Source organism: Heptranchias perlo, chromosome 5 (genome assembly GCF_035084215.1).
Source record: "Heptranchias perlo isolate sHepPer1 chromosome 5, sHepPer1.hap1, whole genome shotgun sequence".
NCBI lineage: Eukaryota > Metazoa > Chordata > Chondrichthyes > Hexanchiformes > Hexanchidae > Heptranchias > Heptranchias perlo.
Genome location: NC_090329.1, coordinates 128398066 through 128417434, shown reverse-complemented (window position 1 = coordinate 128417434; position 19369 = coordinate 128398066). Strand labels below are relative to the sequence as shown.

General features: G+C 46.5%; 1 protein-coding gene across 4 annotated transcripts in view; it reads left to right on the top strand.

Moving 5' to 3' along the window:
* LOC137322105 (serine/threonine-protein kinase MRCK alpha-like) overlaps positions 1-19369 on the top strand; it is a 499456-nt gene that overhangs the window by 387607 nt on the left and 92480 nt on the right. For all 4 annotated transcript variants that reach the window (XM_067985191.1, XM_067985192.1, XM_067985190.1 and 1 more), the window contains 2 exons: positions 7515-7648; positions 14856-15098. In XM_067985191.1, the coding sequence (XP_067841292.1) occupies positions 7515-7648; positions 14856-15098 (377 nt within the window). The remainder of the gene's footprint in view (positions 1-7514; positions 7649-14855; positions 15099-19369) is intronic.

Below are 19369 nucleotides of genomic sequence, written 5' to 3'. Positions count from 1 at the left end.
TCTACAGACCTAGGCTCAGCTTTCTGGACCTCTCTGAGCAGCAGTGCAAATGGAGGCTCAGAGTCACTCGACATGTAGTCGTGGACATCTGCAGCCTCCTTCATGCCGAGCTGCTCCCGGCTGGCCCGAGTACCATCTTCTTACCTGTCGCTGTCAAAGTCACCACTGCCCTCAACAACTTCTCCTCCGCATCCTTCCAAGGTGCCACCTGGGACATTGTGACGTCTCTCAGTCATCTGCACAAAAGAGCCCTGCAAATACACCTATATCCACTCTGCAGTGACACAATGGGTGGCATCAGTTGCGGGTCTTCGTTGTGATCCTTAGGAAAGGGCATTATTGCACAAACCAGACAAGATTCGCAAAGACGTGGCAGTAGTGGTGACAATATAATATGTTATGTGAGTTGATCAGAAATTAAATATAGGTAAACACCAGACAAACCCTCAAACACCCTTGTGCATCCCCTTCATGCTCATGACACGTTTGCCTTACGCTTCCCACTGCACATATGTGATGCATGCCCTGTGGCTGCAGCACAGGTAGTGGCAGGTTGAGTGAGGCTGACCGTGAAAGAGATGCATGAGCGGGTGAGTATGAGATAGAGCCATGAGATTGTATGAGGATTGGGTTGAGTGGTAGTGGCGGGATGAGTACTGGCGAGGTGAGTAAGTGCAGGTAAGATGAGGATGAGGTTTGAGTGGGTGTGTGGGGTGATGTGATAGAGTAGTGTTGGCAGTGCAGAAGGAGATGTGGGGTGGGGGCGGTGATGTGGCAGACGGAGGGGAGGGGAATGAGTAAGTGTACTCACTTCGGCTGACCTACTTAGGTGATTGAAGCGCCTCCTGCACTGTATGCAGGTGCTCGATATGTTGGTGGTGCTGATGACCTCCTCTGCCACCTCGAGCCGGGCCTTGGTGGCAGAGACAGGCCGCTTCCTCCTGCCCGCCAGGGGGATGATCTCTGTCCTCCCCCTTCTCCTCACCCCATCCAATGATACCTGGAGTGAGGCATCATTAAATCTGGGAGCAGCCTTCCCCCCCTGGGCTGCTCCATACTGTAATTTTTCCTATTTCTTGCAGCATCAGTCAGTGGAGGACTGCCCCTTTAAATAGGGCTCCTCCAGCTGACAGACCTTGCTGCGCATGCGCAGTCCGCCTGCCATGCAGTTTACCAGCTGGAAACGCGGAAGCACAGGTAAGTGGCTCCAATTAACCTGCGATTGCGTGCAGAGCACACTGATTTCATCGGGCGCGTTACCCACGCACCCAGTCGACCCGCCGCCCTGCTAATATCGAGCCCTTGGTGTTTGTGTACTGGGGCTTCATACACATCCTGAGGCAGCCACACACAAAGGTGGCCATCCGGATCAGAGTGGCATTGGGGACGCTCTTCCCCCGCTTTGTCTAGGGCTTGTACATGGTGACCCTGTGGACACTATCTACCTTGGACTTCCAGACAAAGTGGAAGACAGCTCGGGTGACTGTAACAGCGAAGTAGTGAGGAATGGGCCAGACCTTGGCCACGTAGAGCAACACCTCACACCTTAGCACCAGGTTCCTGCCAGTTATGGAGTGGGATCGGCCCACCCACGTGCCAAGCTTCTGTTTGGCCTTGACGATCCGCTCCTCCCAGTTCTTCGTGCAAGCCAGGGACCCCCCACCCCCCGAACCAGATCCCCAGCAATTTCAGGTAGTCGGACCTGACAGTGAAGGGGACAAAGGATCGGGTCTCCCACCTGCCAAAAAACGTGGCCTCGCTCTTACTTCAGTTCATTCTGGCCCCCGAGGCCAGCTCAAAACGACCGCAGATGCCCACCGGTGTGTGGATTGCTGGTCAGAGCAGAAGACGGTGACGTCGTCCATGTACAGTGAAGCCTTAACCTGAGAGCCTCCGCTGCCTGGGATCGTCACCCCCCTGATACCTGCGTCCTTCCTGATGGACGCAGCAAATGGCTTGATACAACATACGAACAAGACCGGAGAGAGAACAACGCTGCCTGACTCCAGATCTGATCGGAAACCTCTCCGACTCACACCCATTGATTAGGACTGCGCTACGGATGTCCGCGTAGAGCAGTCGGATCCAATCGTGGATTCCCTCCCCAAAACCCATTTTGGAGAGCACGTCCACCATGTACGTATGGGATATTCTGACGAAGGCCTTCTCCTGGTCCAGGCTGATGAGGCAGATGTTCACCCCCCTTCACGATCATACCCCTGGGCAGCGCAAGGCTATCAAAGATCTTCCTGCTGGGTACAGTACAGGTCTGATCTGATGGATCACCTACTCCAGAGCAGACTTGAGCCTGCTGGCGATGGCCTTAGACAGAATCTTGTAGTCAACATTTAGCAAGGAAATGGGTCGCCAATTTCTGATTTCTTCCCTCGTCCCCTCCCACTTGTAGATGAGGGTGATGATGCCTTTCCTCATGGACTCTGACATGCTGCCTGCCAGAAGCATAGCCCCGTACACTTCCAGTTGGTCTGGGCTTATCCAGTCCCACAGAGCCGAGTACAACTCGACCGGTAAGCCGTCGCTTCCGGGAGTTTACTTTTCTCAGAGGACCAGGTGGTCTTTGTCAGCTCGTCCAAGGTCAGTGGCCGATCCATGCTGTCCCACTCGCTGTCCTCTAAGACTTCCGTGATAGAGGACAGGAAGGACTGGGAGGCCGTACTGCCCGTGGGCTTTGCGTCGTACAGCCTGGCATAATAGGATTTGCTGAGGGTGCATTTTGGTAGAAAGAATAAGGAGGCCACATACTCCTTGGAAAATAACAGAGGTAGAGGAGCAAAGGGATCTAGGGATACAGATACACAATCACTAAATGTAGCGACGCAGGTTAATAAGACCGTAAAAACGGCAAACCAAGCACTGGGGTTCATTTCTAGAGGGATAGAATTGAAAAGCAGAGAAGTTATGTTAAACTTGTACAGAACCTTTATTAAGCCACACTTAGAGTACTGTGAACAGTTCTGGTCTCCATATTATAAAAAGGATATAGAGTCACTGGAGAAGCTGCAAAAAAGATTTACTTGGATGATACTGGAACTGGGAGGTTATACCTATCAGGGAAGACTGAACAGGCTGGGGTTCTTTTTTCTCTCGAAAAGAGAAGACTGAGGTATGACCTGATAGAGGTCTTTAAGATTATGAAAGGGTTTGATAGGGTAGACATAGAGAAAATGTTTCCACTTGCAGGATAGATCAGAGCTAGGGGACATAAATATAAGATAGTCACTAATAAATCCACTAGGGAATTCGGGAGAATCGTCACTACCCAGAGAGTGGTGAGAATGTGGAATGCGCTACCACAAGGAGTAGTTGAGGCGACTAGCTTAGATGCATTTAAAGGGAAGCTAGATAAATACATGAGGGAGAAAGGAATAGAAGGATATGCTGATAGGGTTAGATGAAGTAGGGAGGGAGGAGGCTCGAGTGGAGCATGATCACTGGCATAGACCCGTTGGGCCAAATGGCCTGTTTCAGTGCTGTACATTCTATGTAAGAGAGCAGCTGCACAACTGGCATAGAGGAAGCACTGAACTGGGTGAGCAGGCCATGTGCCACTTCCTTCCGAGCCTGCAAAGAGGGTGCCTTTTAAATTTTAGTGAGCTAACATATTTGGGCCCACTTTGGCTTTACAGCTCCATGTTTTAAGCAAAGATGTTAAATTTAGTACCCAGCACTTTTCAGTTGTACTTGTGCTTGGCTTGCTTGTTCTTCTTTATGCATCCAGTTGGAATGAGAACAAGGGAAGCTCCCTGGCCAAAGAAGCTCTTGAATTGACGTTATATGTTTTCATGCTGAAATTTAAAGTATCCTTGTTAAACAATGTCACTTGTGAAACATTTTTTCCATATTTCTGAAATCTTTATTTTCCAAAATTTTTTTGCGTCTTTTTGTAATGTTTACATTTGTTTTCAAAACACTTCGAATACTGTATTTGATGGTTGAGGTGGTACAATATGAAAGAAGGCATGACGGAGGCTCAGCAGTATATCTGTATACCATGGTACATTTACCTGCCAGTGACCCAGGGCAGCTTCCTCAATTTGCTCCGAGTCAGCAGGACAGAGTGTGCCATCTGCAGCAAGGATGGCGCTGCCAGTGAATGACAAGGTCATCGCTACCCTCATCATGCTTATGGCTAATTCTCAGCTAGCACTGCAATATTAGCTAACGTGCCACCCAGACATGGATCGCACAGATGACTGATGAGTTGGTCAGACCGTTGCAATCACTTTATGTCCTTTCTCACTGAATAGTATGACTGCCCAATGACTGCCCATGTTGTTAGTAAGTGGTCATGTTTATCTTACAGTGGTTTGATATATGAAGCCCTTGGAAGGTGTGAATGTGGTAAGGCTTTCAATTGTATGTTGCATCTTGACTTTGTGCCTTTCTGAACTATTGGTAAGGAAGGGCATGGCATGAATGAGCACTAAATGTGGAACAGCCTCATTGGCATCACTTTGTGGCATGGAATCTTATGTCATCTAACCTGGTACCTGGTATTGTTGGATGGTTATTTTGTACCAAATTCCTTTGAGTATGCCGTCTTCTTCGTCTGCAAGTACTGCAAACCGTGCTGAGCCTGGCCACCCCCACCTGTCAGACATAGTGTACTGCAGGTCTCTGGAGGTCACATGCTGGAATGTCAAACTAGGCTTCCACATCATGCAGCAGAACAGTACTGCCCTGCCGTCCACCTACAGACTCCATGTTGGATTGTCATTCTTTCCCCTGTCCACTCACGCGTGTTTTTTTAGACATGCACTCTTTAGCCCTGTAATTTTCAGCAGCAACTCGTTAAGAGTTGTACCCTCCCACTATTCTGCTCGGACTCTTTCATCATACTCCCTGCGCAAGTGTGTTCAAATGAGATTCATGAACTAGACTTGCAGCTTATTACCCCAGTGGGGAGAAATTTGGCCCCTGTGCAATAGTCCTGGCAGCTTTTTAGCCGGGATTATTGAGTCAGCCCTGCTCTGATTGGGAAATAGCACTGGCACTGGGATGATTGGCCTCCCATAGTGAAACTTCTATGATGTTGAAAGCCTCACACATTTTTATTGCTTGATGGTGAGACAGCAATGTGTTTTTTTAAATTGTTGATATTTTCTCCCTTCTTCATGCAGCACTTCAGGCTGATGGGGCCAGTGCTTGGTCTGTTCTTTGACAGCTTACCATTGCCAGTGCTGCTGGGTGGTGTGATGGAGTGGTGTACTCTAGGCGTTTGTCCTGCTCTCTGGTCCCTCCTTGGTACCTTCCCACACTGGCAGGGATTGGAGCATTAACTGCTGTACAGAGAATGGCGAAGAGGTGTGCTGTGGAGGTGCAACTGAGGTGCCCGCCCCAATGAGGTGGTGAAGGTCTGAGTGGCACCCTGCTCCGATGGGGGTCTCCTGTGTACCAAAGAGAAGGAGTCAAATGTTTGATCCTACTTCCCTCTGGGATCGATTACTTGTTTTGCTGCAACAATGGGGCCTTCTTAAAGCCCAGAGTAGAGCCTGTGCCTGCTCTTGACAGAGTGTAAGTCCTGCTGAGCCTAACGTGTGTAAGCTGGGCAGAATTTCTGTCAACACCCCCAGCCATGCCCCCAACATTTCCCTGGATGTAACACGTGGGTGGGCCGAAGAAGTACCTGGCCCCTCTGCATGTATCCAGCAAAATGAACATGGGCCAGGAATCGGCGCATCTGGGTTCTGCGCCAAATGGCAGCCCCCTCCCACCAGAATACAATTGCAAAATCACCCTTCCCAGTCCCTGGAATTTCTCCATATAGATTATTGATTTGTTTCAGGCACAGGTGCGAGCCCTAGGGAACAGTATGGAAGTGTGAAATAGGGCTCTCCATGCTGCACTGTTTTATTCATGAGAATTCAAAAGACCAATGCATTGCGTTGGAGATTTCCAAATGTCTTAAAACCTCTTGTAATCTCTGACCTTCTAAGAGGGACGACTGTGAAAAGAGCTGGAGTTTCAAATGTCTGATATACATTGGGGGGAGGAGGAATGGAGATTAAATAATCCAATGCGAAGTGTTGCACTCGGCCTATCAGACATTGGTGAGATTCAAAAAGTCCTAATGCACCAATGGTGTGAAAAGGACATGGCTTACCCAGAATTCAATCCTGGGGGAAAGGAGGAATGAAAATGCCTTGAGCTGACAACAAGTAGCAGCAGCATTCACTGTCCTGAGGGACTATATTGCTCTCTCAGTCAAAGGAGTATTATTGTGGTGGCTGAAAGATCACGAGCACCTCCTTCTTAAAGCAGGGGCAAGAATTGGTTCTCAACACTACTTCAGAGGTTGCTTGTGGTGCTTCATAGTGCAGGAATATTCAACATGATTTGTGGGATGTGAAGTTGTGTTGGTGGGAGTCCTTCGTATTTGAAGATAACAACCGTTAGAAAGGCAATCGGTGGATGATTGTGATGCTAATATATACAAGAGAGACAAACTCTTCTGAAAATTTCACAGACACAGACACCCTCCTGGGCTCGACAGTCAACCACTATTCACGTTTCTGCCACTTCTTCAGGAGGGCAGAACGCTATTGCTGGCATTGATCCCATTTCGCTGCTGGCCATCTCATGTGATCAGCTGTGACGTTTTCCCAGCTGTTAACACCAAGATAACGGAGCTTAACGTTGTGCTTAAATGAGTCCTGGTATCTTTCTTGCTGTCCACCCTGCCTCTGCTTGGCCTGATGCTGTACAGGATCCTATCTGGCATTCTGGAATTGGTGATTATATCAGGAAATAATTTGCCGGGGGTGAGGGGAGCCATCTCTGACTCACTCCACTCTTAATCCCATAAAATTCATCTAATCCAAGTGGATTGCATATACTGTTACACCTTGAACTATTTTATCAGTGTCTACATTGCAAGACCGGTAGTGGCGTGTTGTGGAGCCTCTGCTCTAAGATGTTTTTCAAACTGAAATACCATATATATCATGTCCCTGTAATAATGGTCCGAATTTTTAAAAATACCAAAAGCTGCTCAGGAGCCAGGAATATTTTGTATTCCATCAAAGGCTCCCTTCTTAATTTCTGCACTGTCTGCACTTCAGCCTGTCAACCTAGATATCTTACAAGTTTTCAGTGAGGGAACAGAGCCTATCTTTGTATTTTTTCCCTTTTCTTCCCCTTACATTAAGTACAGAATCTAGATATAGTCTTTAAATCGTAATTGGAAGGGGCTGAGTTTCTGTTGATGCAAAATTCCATTTCAGAGAAAACTACGTAACGGTGTACACCAGCCACCACTGTAAGTGGGGGACAATGTAAGTTTACGCTTGTGTTGCCACCAGACCCCTGTGTCAGCCGCCAGCCCTGGTACCCCACTAAATGCAACATCTTTAATCTTTTAGTTTTCACAATAGGCCATCCTTTTAATAATGTTTTTTGAGGAGGAACAGTTTAAAACAGAAGCCAGCTGTTAAACAGTAAAAGATGACATTTCTGTGAGGTGAAGTAACCAATTATTCTGCTGCTTGTTCCAGATTCTGGTCAGCTGGAGCAGCAGCTCGAAGAAGCGAGCATCATCAGGAGAGATTTTGAAGAGGGTTGTAGGCAAATTAAAGCACTTGAGAAGCAAATCAAATCCATGAAGCAGGAGAAAGATGATCTTCAAAAGGTAATTGCATATTCAGGTACTGTTGCTTCTGTCACTTGACAGAAAGGATGAGGGTGCCAGAATGGTGGCCAAGGTTTGTAAAATAGTCACACATGGTTCAACTGTGTTTCTTAGAAGTATCTGATAAAATGTGTGCAGGGCCTGCTATTTCCCTGTTAATGATATAAAACCTGATGGACCTGATAAAGCAAGGAAGTTATGCTAAATCTTTATAAAACACTGGTTAGGCCTCAGCTGGAGTATTGTGTCCAATTCTGGGCACCACGCTTTAGGAAGAATGTCAAGGTCTTAGAGAGGGTGCAGTAGCATAGTGGTTCTGTGACTGGACTAGTAATCCAGAGGCCTGGACTAATAATCTGGAGTCATGAGTTCAAACTGCTGGGAATTTAAATTCAATTAATTAAATAAAATCTGGAACAAAAAAAAACTAGTATCAATAATAGTGGCCATGAAACGACCGTTCACTAATGTCTTTTAGGGACGGAAACTTGCCGTCCTTACCTGGTCTGGCCTATATGTGACTCCAGACCCACAGCAATGTGGCTGATTCTTAACTGCCCTCTGAAATGGTCCAGCAAGCCACTCAGTTGTACAATATCGCCACAAAAAGTCATAATAAGAATAAAACCAGACGGACCATCCGGCATCGGACCACCAGGCACTGGACACGACAAAGGCAAACCAAGCCCAGTTGTCCCTGCAAAGTCCACCTCACTAACATCTGGGGACTTGTGCCAAAATTGGGAGAGCTGTCCCACAGACTAGTCAAGCAACAGCCTGACATAGCCATACTCACAGAATCATACATTTCAGCCAACTTCCCAGACTCTTCCATCACCATCCCTGGGTATGGCCTGTCCCAACGGCAGGACAGACTCACCAGAGGTGACGGTACAGTGATAAAGAGTCAGGAGGGAGTGGCCCTGGGAGTCCTCAATATTGACTCCGGACCCCATGAAATCTCATGGCATCAGGTCAAACATGAGCAAGGAAACCTCCTGCTGATTACCACCTACCGCCCTCCCTCAGCTGATGAATCAGTCCTCCTCCACGTTGAACACCACTTGGAGGAAGCACTGAGGGTAGCAAGGGCACAAAATGTACTCTGGATGGGGGACTTCAATGTCCATCACCAAGAGTGGCTCGGTAGCACCACTACTGACCGAGCTGGCCGAGTCCTGAAGGACAGCTGCCAGACTGGGCCTGCGGCAGGTGGTGAGCGAACCAACATGAGGGAAAAACTTACTTGACCTCGTCCTCACCAATCTACCTGTCGCAAATGCATCTGTCCATGACAGTATTGGTAGGAGTGACCACCGCACGATCCTCGTGGAAACGAAGTCTCGTCTTCGCACTGAGGACACCATCCAACGTGTTGTGTGGCACTATCACCGTGCTAAATGGGATAGATTCAGAACAGATCGAGCAGCTCAAAACTGGGCATCCATGAGGCGCTGTGGGCCATCAGCAGCAGCAGAATTGTATTCCAGCACAATCTGTAACCTCATGATCTGGCATATTCCTCACTCTACCATTACCAACAAGCCAGGGGATCAACGAGGTTCAATGAGGAGTGTAGACGAGCATGCCAGGAGCAGCACCAGGCGTACCTAAAAATGAGGTGTCAACCTGGTGAAGCTACAACTCAGGACTACATGCATGCTAAACAGCAGAAACAACATGCTATAAACAGAGCTAAGCGATTCCACAACCAACAGATCAGATCAAAGCTCTGCAGTCCTGCAACATCCAGTCATGAATGGTGGTGGACAATCAAATAACTAACGGGAGGAGGGGGCTCTGCAAACATCCCCATCCTCAATGATCGCGGAGTCCAGCACGTGAGTGCAAAAGACAAGGCTGCAGCGTTTGCAACCATCTTCAGCCAGAAGTGCCAAGTGGATGATCCATCTCGGCCTCCTCCCGATATCCCCACCATCACAGAAGCCAGTCTTCAGCCAATTCGATTCACTCCACGTGATACCAAGAAACGGCTGAGTGCACTAGATACAGCAAAGGCTATTGGCCCCGACAACATCCCAGCTGTAGTGCTGAAGACTTGTGCTCCAGAACTAGCTGCGCCTCTAGCCAAACTGTTCCAGTACAGCTACAACACTGGCATCTACCCGACAATGTGGAAAATTGCCCAGGTATGCCCTGTCCACAAAAAGCAGGCCAATCCGGCTAATTACCACCCCATCAGTCTACTCTCAATCATCAGCAAAGTGATGGAAGGTGTCATCGACAGTGCTATCAAGCGGCACTTACTCACCAATAACCTGCTCACCGATGCTCAGTTTGGGTTCCGCCAGGACCACTCGGCTCCAGACCTCATTACAGCCTTGGTCCAAACATGGACAAAAGAGCTGAATTCCAGAGGTGAGGTGAGAGTGACTGCCCTTGACATCAAGGCAGCATTTGACCGAGTGTGGCACCGAGGAGTCCTAGTAAAATTGAAGTCAATGGGAATCGGGGAATACTCTCCAGTGGCTGGAGTCATACCTAACACAAAGGAAGATGGTAGTAGTTGTTGAAGGCCAATCATCTCAGCCCCAAGGCATTGCTGCAGGAGTTCCTCAGGGCAGTATCCTACGCCCAACTATCTTCAGCTGCTTCATCAATGACCTTCCCTCCATCATAAGGTCAGAAATGGAGATGTTCGCAGATGATTGCACAGTGTTCAGTTCCATTTGCAACCTCTCAGATAATGAAGCAGTCTGTACCCGCATGCAGCAAGACCTGGACAACGTCCAGTCTTGGGCTGATAAGTGGCAAGTAATATTCGCGCCAGGCAATGACCACCCGCAACAAGTGAGAGTCTAACCACCTCTCCTTGACATTCAACGGCATTACCATCGCCGAATCCCCCACCATCAACATCCTGGGGGTCACCATTGACCAGAAACTTAACTGGACCAGCCATATAAATACTGTGGCTACAAGAGCAGGTCAGAGGCTGGGTATTCTGCGGCAAGTGACTCACCTCCTGACTCCCCAAAGTTTTCCACCATCTACAAGGCACAAGTCAGGAGTGTGCTGGAATATTCTTCACTTGACTGGATGAGTGCAGCTCCAACAACACTCGAGGAGCTCGACACCGTCCAGGACAAAGCAGCCCACTTGATTGGCACCCCATTCACCACCCTAAACATTCACTCCCTTCACCATCGGCGCACCGTGGCTGCAGTGTGTACCATCCACAAGATGCATTGCAGCAACTCGCCAAGGCTTCTTCGACAGCACCTCCCAAACCGGCGACCTCTACCATCTAGAAGGACAAGGGCAGCAAGCACGTGGGAACAACACCCACCTGCACATTCCCCTCCAAGTCACACACCATCCCGACTTGGAAATATATCGCCGTTCCTTCATCGTTGCTGGGTCAAAATCCTGGAACTCCCTACCTAACAGCACTGTGGGAGAACCTTCACCACACGGACTGCAGTGGTTCAAGAAGGCGGCTCACCACCGTCTTCTTAAGGGCAATTATGGATGGGCAATAAATGCCGGCCTTGCCAGTGACGCACACATCCCATGAACGAATTTAAAAAAAGAGGAGATTTACCCAACTGATACCAGGGATGAGAGAATTCAGTTATGTGGAGAGACTGAAGAAGCTGCAGTTGTTCTCCTTCGAGCGGAGAAGGTTAAGGGAGATTTAATAGACGCATTCAAAATTATGAAGGATTTTGATAGAGTAAATAAGGCAAAACTATTTCCACTGGCAGAAGGGTCAGTAACTGGAGGAAACAGATTTAAGATAATTGGCAAAAAAGCCAGAAGTGAGATGAGAATTTTTTTTACACAGCGACTTATTATGAGCTGGAATGCACTGTCTGAAAGAGCGGTGGAAGCAGATTTAATAGTAACTTTCAAAAGGGAATTGGATAAATGCTTGAAGGGGAGAAATTTGCAGGTCTATGTGGAAAGAGCAGGGGGGTGGGACTAATGGGATAGCTCTTTCAAAGATCCGGCATCGGCGCAATGGGCCAAACGGCCTCCTGTGCTGTAAGATTTTATGTTGCATTCCATTCCTGCTTGCTACATCTCTGATAAAGCCACTAAGGTAAAGAGAAAACCCCTCTTTAAATTATGGAAATAAAAACAAGGTGTCGGAAACACAACAGGTCCATCATCTGAAAGGGTAAAGATGGCTCACTATTTTGGGTGGTCTCTTTGACTGAACAGTTTTTAAGGAAGGATCCCACCCAAATGTTAAGCTGCCTTTTTGAGGCCGACTTAGCTGCTGTGTATTTCCAACATCTTCTGTGTATAGTGCCCTCTGAGCTCCACCTATGTATATTTTGTGGAGGGTATATCAAAGACACACAATCTGAACTCTGGAGATACACTGAGCCATTGAAGCCAATCTTTTGCAGTTCATGATGTCACCTGAACTCTTTGAACTCTTACTGCTTTGGATCACGCTCCATCCTGTGCATTGTCCTATATGCAATAATTTCACATTGCCATCGTATTAGCTGATTTTATAACTCTTATTAAACGCCTTTCTTGTGCAATTTATCAATGTTTTTGAATCACATTGAGACTATTAAAGCAAACTTTTCATTAGAGCTTTTCATTTGTACCCCATCCACCACCCTAAACATTTACTCCCTTCACCACCGGCGCACTGTGGCTGCAGTGTGTACCATCCATAGGATGCACTGCAGCAACTCGCCAAGGCTTCTTCGACAGCACCTCCCAAACCCACAACCTCTACCACCTAGAAGGACAAGAGCAGCAAGCACATGGGAACAACACCACTTGCACGTTCCCCTCCAAGTCACACACCATCCCGACTTGGAAATATATCGCCGTTCCTTCATCGTCGCTGGGTCAAAATCCTGGAACTCCCTACCTAACAGCACTGTGGGAGAATCTTCACCACACGGACTGCAGCGGTTCAAGAAGGCGGCTCACCACCACCTTCTCAAGGGCAATTAGGGATGGGCAATTAATGCAGGCCTCGCCAGCAACGCCCACATCCCATGAATAATAAAAAAAAATATTAGAATGGCCATCCAACCTGAACTATTATTAAGGGAGCTATTTGTGCATGCTTCTTAGCCCTCCCTTGGTTTTAGATTTCATAACTAGTATCATATAAGAGTACAGGAGTGAAGAAATAGTAAATTTGTACCAGACAATGATGAGACCACAGTTTGAGTTTTGTTTGGTATTTTGAGTGCCTCATTATAGAAAGAACATTAAAGCCATAGAAAGCATATAATGTAGACTCACCAGGATGCTGTCAGGAATGGGAAGTTGTAGTTATGAGGAGAGACTTGAGATACTGGGGCTGTTTGCACTGGAGCCGAGCAGGCTAAGAGAGTCAGTTGAGGTTTTTAAAATTATGAAGGGTTTTGATGGGATGAACAGGAAAAGACTATTTTGTTGGCTGGCGTGTCAATCTCAGCCAACTACCTTAACTCAGCACAGGCCAGAATCGAATATTGGGACTTTCTTGTTCTGTGTTTTTTTATATATGTTGTTGGGATGAGGGCGACTTTAGCAAGGTTACATTAGAAGGTGGTGATGGGCCTTCTCCCTGGATTGTTACGGTCCTTTCAGTGATGGTGCTTCCACGCTGGTGCTAGGTAGAGAATTCCAGGATATTGACCCAGCAATGATGAAGGAACAACGAAACATGTCCAAGTCAAGATGGTGTGTGATTTGGAGCTGTGGTGCTTCAATGATCTTGCTGCTCTTGTCCTTTTCGGTGGTAGGAATCATGAGGCTTGGGAGGTGCTGTTGAAGCAAACTTGGTGAGTTGCTGCAGTGCATCATGTAGATCGTATATACTGGAGTGATGGAGAGGGTAGATATTAACAGGGGATTGCACTGTTCTGGATGGCGGTGTTGTGGCTGCATCCATCCAGGTAAATGGTGAGTATTCCATTACGCTCCTACTTGAGCCTTATGATGGGAGATACTTTGAGGTGTCAGGGCATGAGGCCCTATTCCAGAGTATCTACCCTCTACCCTGCTGCTCTTGTTGATATGGCTAGTTCAATTTAGCTTCTGGTCTATGGTGACCCCGTGGATGTTGATAGTGGGGTTGTTGAAGGTTAAAGGGAGGGTGGTTGGATCTTTTCTTGTTGGAAATGGTCATTGTTTGGCAACTAACTGGCACAGATGTTGCCTGCCACAAGCCTGAATGTTGCCTGGGTTCTGCTGTAGGCTGGCATAGGCTGCTTCGTTATCGAGGAGTTGTGAATGGAGCTGAGCACTGGAATCGTTAGCGAACAGCCCTACTAATCTTATAATGGAGGCAAGGTCATTGATAAAGCAGGCACAGTGCGCCATTGGTGGAGAGGGTAGACATTGTGACCAGTAGCAGGGGAACAAATGGTTGGTCCAAGGACGTTGTCCTAAGGGATTCCTGCAGTGATGCACTTTGCTGCAGTGATAGGCCTCCAACTACTGCGACCATCTTCCTTTGAATCAGGCATAACTCCAGCCACTGGAGGGTTTTCCTGTTGATCCACCTTGACCTCAGTTTTGCTAGGTCTCCTCGGTGCCAACTGGGATGAATGCTGCTTTTTTGTAGAGGGCAGTTTCGCCTCGCCTTTCGCTTCCAAGCCTGGATCAAGGCTGTGGTGTGATCAGGAGCCGAGTAGTTCTGGCAGAACCCGAATTGAGCATCAGGAAGCAGCTGACTGATGAGTAGGTGTCGGTTGATGGCACTAATGGTGATCCCTTCCATTACTTTGCTGATTGGGAGCAAGCTGAATGGGTGGTAATTGACCAGGTTAGATTTGCCCTGCTTTTTGTTGTTAGGACATACGTGAGCAATTTTCTATATTGGTTAGATACCACCGTCGTGGCTCCACTGGAATAGCTTGGGTGGGGTGAGGGCCAGAGGGAGGTTAGTTCTGGTGTACAGTTCTTCAGCACCACAGTTGGGATGTTGTCAGGAGTTTTAGTCTTCACTGTGTCCTGTGCAGTATATATCTCAGCAACATGCAAGGAGGTGCATTTAGAGGTGGCGAAATTATAAACACTTTTGTATGGAATGGGTTTACATTGTTACTACACCAAGCTCACAGACGGATCTTAGCACAGTTTGTCTGTTAGTTCTGCTCACTCACACTGTTGGGACTGTACTGTTGTTCTCCTTTGCCATTTTGGATCATTTGTTTTTTAATGAATCTAAAATGGTCTGCTAATCCTCAAATATTTTTAATCTGTGTCCTCAATACAGGAAATGATTGAATCGAGTGAAAGGTTGAAATCGCAAACCAAAGAGCTTAAAGATGCCCACAGCCAGCGTAAACTGGCCATGCAGGAGTTCTCGGAGATGAACGAGAGAGTCACAGACCTGCGCTCCCAAAAACAGAAACTTTCCCGACAGCTTCGGGACAAAGAAGAGGAGATGGAAATGACGATGCAGAAAGCCGAGAGTTTGCGCCAGGATCTACGGAAAGTGGAGCGGGCCAAAAAAGAGGTGGGTTTGATCGTCTGTTTTTGGATCGGGATAGCTGACAAGTTAACAGTAAATAGCCTCCCTTTCCTCCACATTTTGCCTTTCACTTACAACTCCACTGCACTATTCTTCAGGACTCACAGGTGAAAAGCTTTGTATTTGGATTCTGGAAGACCAGAGCCCAAGGGATTAGAAGCATTGGGTTCATGTGGAGTTGCAATACGGAGGGCTGTTCTCCACACATGATTTTTATTAGTTTTTGACTGTTAAAATTTCTTCAAGTTGACTGCATTAAGTAATTTGCTCCAAATTTTCTTTCTACAATCTCATGCTGGAGCACTGCAGCTGTTCAGCACCTCGTCCAAGTGGCTATTCTTCACCTTGAGCCTCGACAGTGAGTGTTGGCAGACAATTTGCCTGGTGGGCTTCACAGACCAGCTTGATGCTGTCCTTAACCGATATCCACATGCACGCTTTTCAGCGTTGAGTCACTGGATAACAATCGAGAGCAGAAGCCTCGGCTGATTCTAGATCTTTTTCTCCTTGGCTCAGGAATTCTCACATCCCATAGGTCAGCTAACTGGGAACAGACCAGGAATTAAACCTGGGGCTGCTTTGGCTCAGCACCGCAACAAATCATGCATTTACCCACTGGATCATCAGGGCACCCTGTTTCAAAAAAAATTCATCTAGTTTTATTTCTCCTTCATGGATATCCAGAGAGGTGAACTGCACTGATGGAGTGTTAACCTCTGACTTATCTGTGCAGCTAGGTCCAGTTCCAGGATGGGCCATCTCTTGAACAATACAGTTAGAGTTATGGTTTATAGTGGAACCAAATTTTGTGCAACTAGCGAAGAAATATGAACAGCTCGACATTGCCTGCACAATAACTGTTGTGAAACAGCATCTTTCACAGAATTTCAATTTTTACCTTTACCACATCTGCTTTGTCTCGCTCTCTCATCGCCTCCCCGTTGTGTTACATTTTGTTTGGGGGGGTGGGGGGGATAGGCTTTAAGTTTTACGAGGAGTACGTGTGAAGTCCAGTGCTGCTGAATATTAAGCAGTAATCAGCTGATGCCCTCCACTCCATTCACAGGCACTGTTTAAATTAGAGTCTGAAGCGCGTTTAAGTGCCAGTGTTGGTTATTTCCTCCATGACATGGAGGAGGGGGAGGGAAATAGAGACAAAGCACTCCGCGGACTTCACACATACTCTTGGTAAAACTTAAAGCACTGAGTGGAGGAAACCTTTCCCACTCTTACAGCTATTGCCCTTCATTGCTACCTAGGAAACGGACATTTTTTGTATGTTTTAAGTCCCTGCTCACAAAATATGTTGTATCTGAAAATCTTCTGTGTTCCTCCCTGGTGAAGGCGATCAGCCACTCGTGGGATGCCTATCTTTATTATTTTTTGGGAGGAAAGAGGAGAAGACATTGTGCATTATGTGGCATATTCTCACTCATAATTTTAAATTCAGAAAGAAGGCTTGAAACTTTTGTTTAAAGAATTGTTCTGTGACCAAGAGTGAGAGGGGATGATTTGAATATAGCATTTACCGTGGTGTGATGGAGCTGTCCAAAATTGAGCGACACCGTACAGCAGATCAGTGCTTTGCGAACTCCATTTGGATCCTGTTCAAACCGTGCAATATCAATCAACTGGTTCTGAGGCCACTTCCGTATTATGAACACCCCCACAGACTTACACGAGTTGGATATCCCCGTACACCAGTCACTAGCATTTTCCAAACTAGTCCCGCGGTAACTGACCCTTTCTATTCCTCCTTTATTGGTTTGACTTTTGAAAATAATTTGAAGGGAGGGCTCAGAGGAAATCATAAAACTACTTTTTAAATCATTGGGATTTTTGGAGATTTTCTTGTTTGCCTCACATTAAATCCAATTTTTATTTCCCCCCCCCCCCCCCCCCAATCGACCTTGTAAGGATGTACAACTTGGCTAAAAGTGAAGGGTGCCAGCAGTCTGACGCCCACCCTCCCTTCAGTGGTAAATCTGTACTGACTTGTGTTCAGTGCCAAGCGAAACAAGAATGAGACAAAACGCATCTCAATGCACCATTGAGCAATTACGTTAAAGCTAGGAGTTGTTGGCGATGAGAGAGTGCACTTTTTGTAGGTTGAAACAGGCCAGGTTTCAAATTATAAAAGGCCAAATGTTTGGGGTTACTTTGTATTGTATATATTTATATGAAACCCCGTGGCACTGTTATTGGCCAGCTTATTTTATTGGGTTTGTATTATTTCAGACATTTTTAAACTCCGTTCTAGCTGAGTCCCGAAGAAAGTCTTGACCTTGCTGTTTTCTTATTTCTCTCTGTTCCGTCCAAGTCTGCTTTGTTGTTGACATTTTGCCTGACTTTTTCTCTCGCACTGGTGCTTTACTCAGGAGAGTGTAGAGAAGGGTTAAACACCCAGATCTAGGACAGTGTAACAATGGATGACGGTTACAATTTGAATGCATGTCAAGGGCACAGGAGGTGAATGCAAGAATAGAAATGGCTGCCGCTGCATCAGTGCAGGCAGTCCGAATTGAATTAAGAAAAGAAGTGAAACTAGATCATCTGAATATCCTTTTCTGATCAGCCTCATATTTCCACTTTAGGATTTGCAATAGTTTTATTGGTTGGCACCAGTTTTTGGGGACAAATGTAATTTCTCCATTCCAGTGATTTAACCTCTTGCAACTTTTTGTTCATTCTTGGGACATAAGCATTGCTGGCAAGGCCGGCATTTATTGTGATTTCAGGCCGGTAGCTCCATGCCCTCGACGGAACTTTCTAAACTGATGTTGCCCAGTCAGGCTCTCTGCTTCCTGCTTGCTGACTTCTTGCAAAAGGAAGGAGAAAGCCACCTTTTGCTCCTGTGGTAGTGAACAAAATTTACTGTACTTGTACAAGACATTAAAATAAGCAAAATGATGACTACGTAGTGCACTGAGTTAGCAGTTTGTCGTTTCGCATCTGGATTTGAATCCATGCCAGACTGATTTGATTCAGATCTCTCCTCTCCGCTATCTTCAAGATTCTTGCATGAAATGAGTTCGGTTCCTGAAGCATGTGCCTACAGCTAAAAACTGTCTACAGTTTGCTGCACATGATACTGAATTAGCAAACTCACTCAGAATGGCAGGTGTGAAGTAAAGAATGGTCTGCAGTTGGAGTTGACGTACTTTGTTGGGGGCACTCTGGAGGGAGATTTGATCTTGAAGCACTAGATGCTTATGTCAGAAGGCTGTGGGTTCCAGGACTTGAGCACATAATTAATGCAGTACTGAGAGAATGCTGCATTGTTATACGTCTGTCATTCATCTTAGACATTAAACCGAGGTTGAGTCTGCCCGTCCACTGGTTCGGGGGCTGTTAAAGATCCATGGCACTATCCAAGTGCTGCGGCCAACATTCCTCCCTCAACCAACACCAGCAAAAGTAGATTAGCTGGTCGTTCATCTCCTTGCTGTTTCCCAGATCCCTTCTTTGCTAAACTTTGCTTTTTTCCAGTCCAACACCCTTATTTTTGACTCTTTGTTATCCTGTCACACCTTGAATTAACCTTTTATATACATTCAAAAAGCAAAATACTGCTGATGCTGGAAATCTGAAATAAAAAGAGAAAATGCAGGTCCGGCAGCATCTGGGTATGAAACGTTAATACCTGACCTGCTGAGTGCTTTCAGGATTTTCTGTTCTTCTTTATATGTTGTTAACCATATCTATATATTTAATATCTTTTATGAAAAGGAGAAAAGAAAGAACTTGCATTGATATAGCAGTTTCCAAAGCCAAGGAATAGGTAATGGGGAAAGGGTCACCAAATACATCACTCTCCTCTACTCAAGCCCCACATCCACAATAATCACAAGCGGCTTCATGTTCTCCGACTTCACTCTCGTAGGAAGCACCCACCTGCTTTACTTCTTTCACTGGGCTCCTTATCCACAACCAGCTTTTACCTTCAATTTCCTTTACTTTCGGTATCAGTCGACGCCTTTCATTAGGAACTTTATCAAGGGCCTTTGGAAATTTGACACAGAATGAGATGTTATAATAACAGAATTAGACTTATTGTCAACCAACGATCCTTACAGTAAACGGACAGAATCACCGAATGTGATCCATACAAACACTGTTAAAAATCCTGTAATCCCATATGATAAAAATTGAATTCAGTCACTATAAATCAGTGGCTGTGCTTCTGACCATCTAAGGTGTGCCCTTCCCTTTAAGACTTTATCTGAATGTTACATTTTTGACAAAACTTTTAAGAT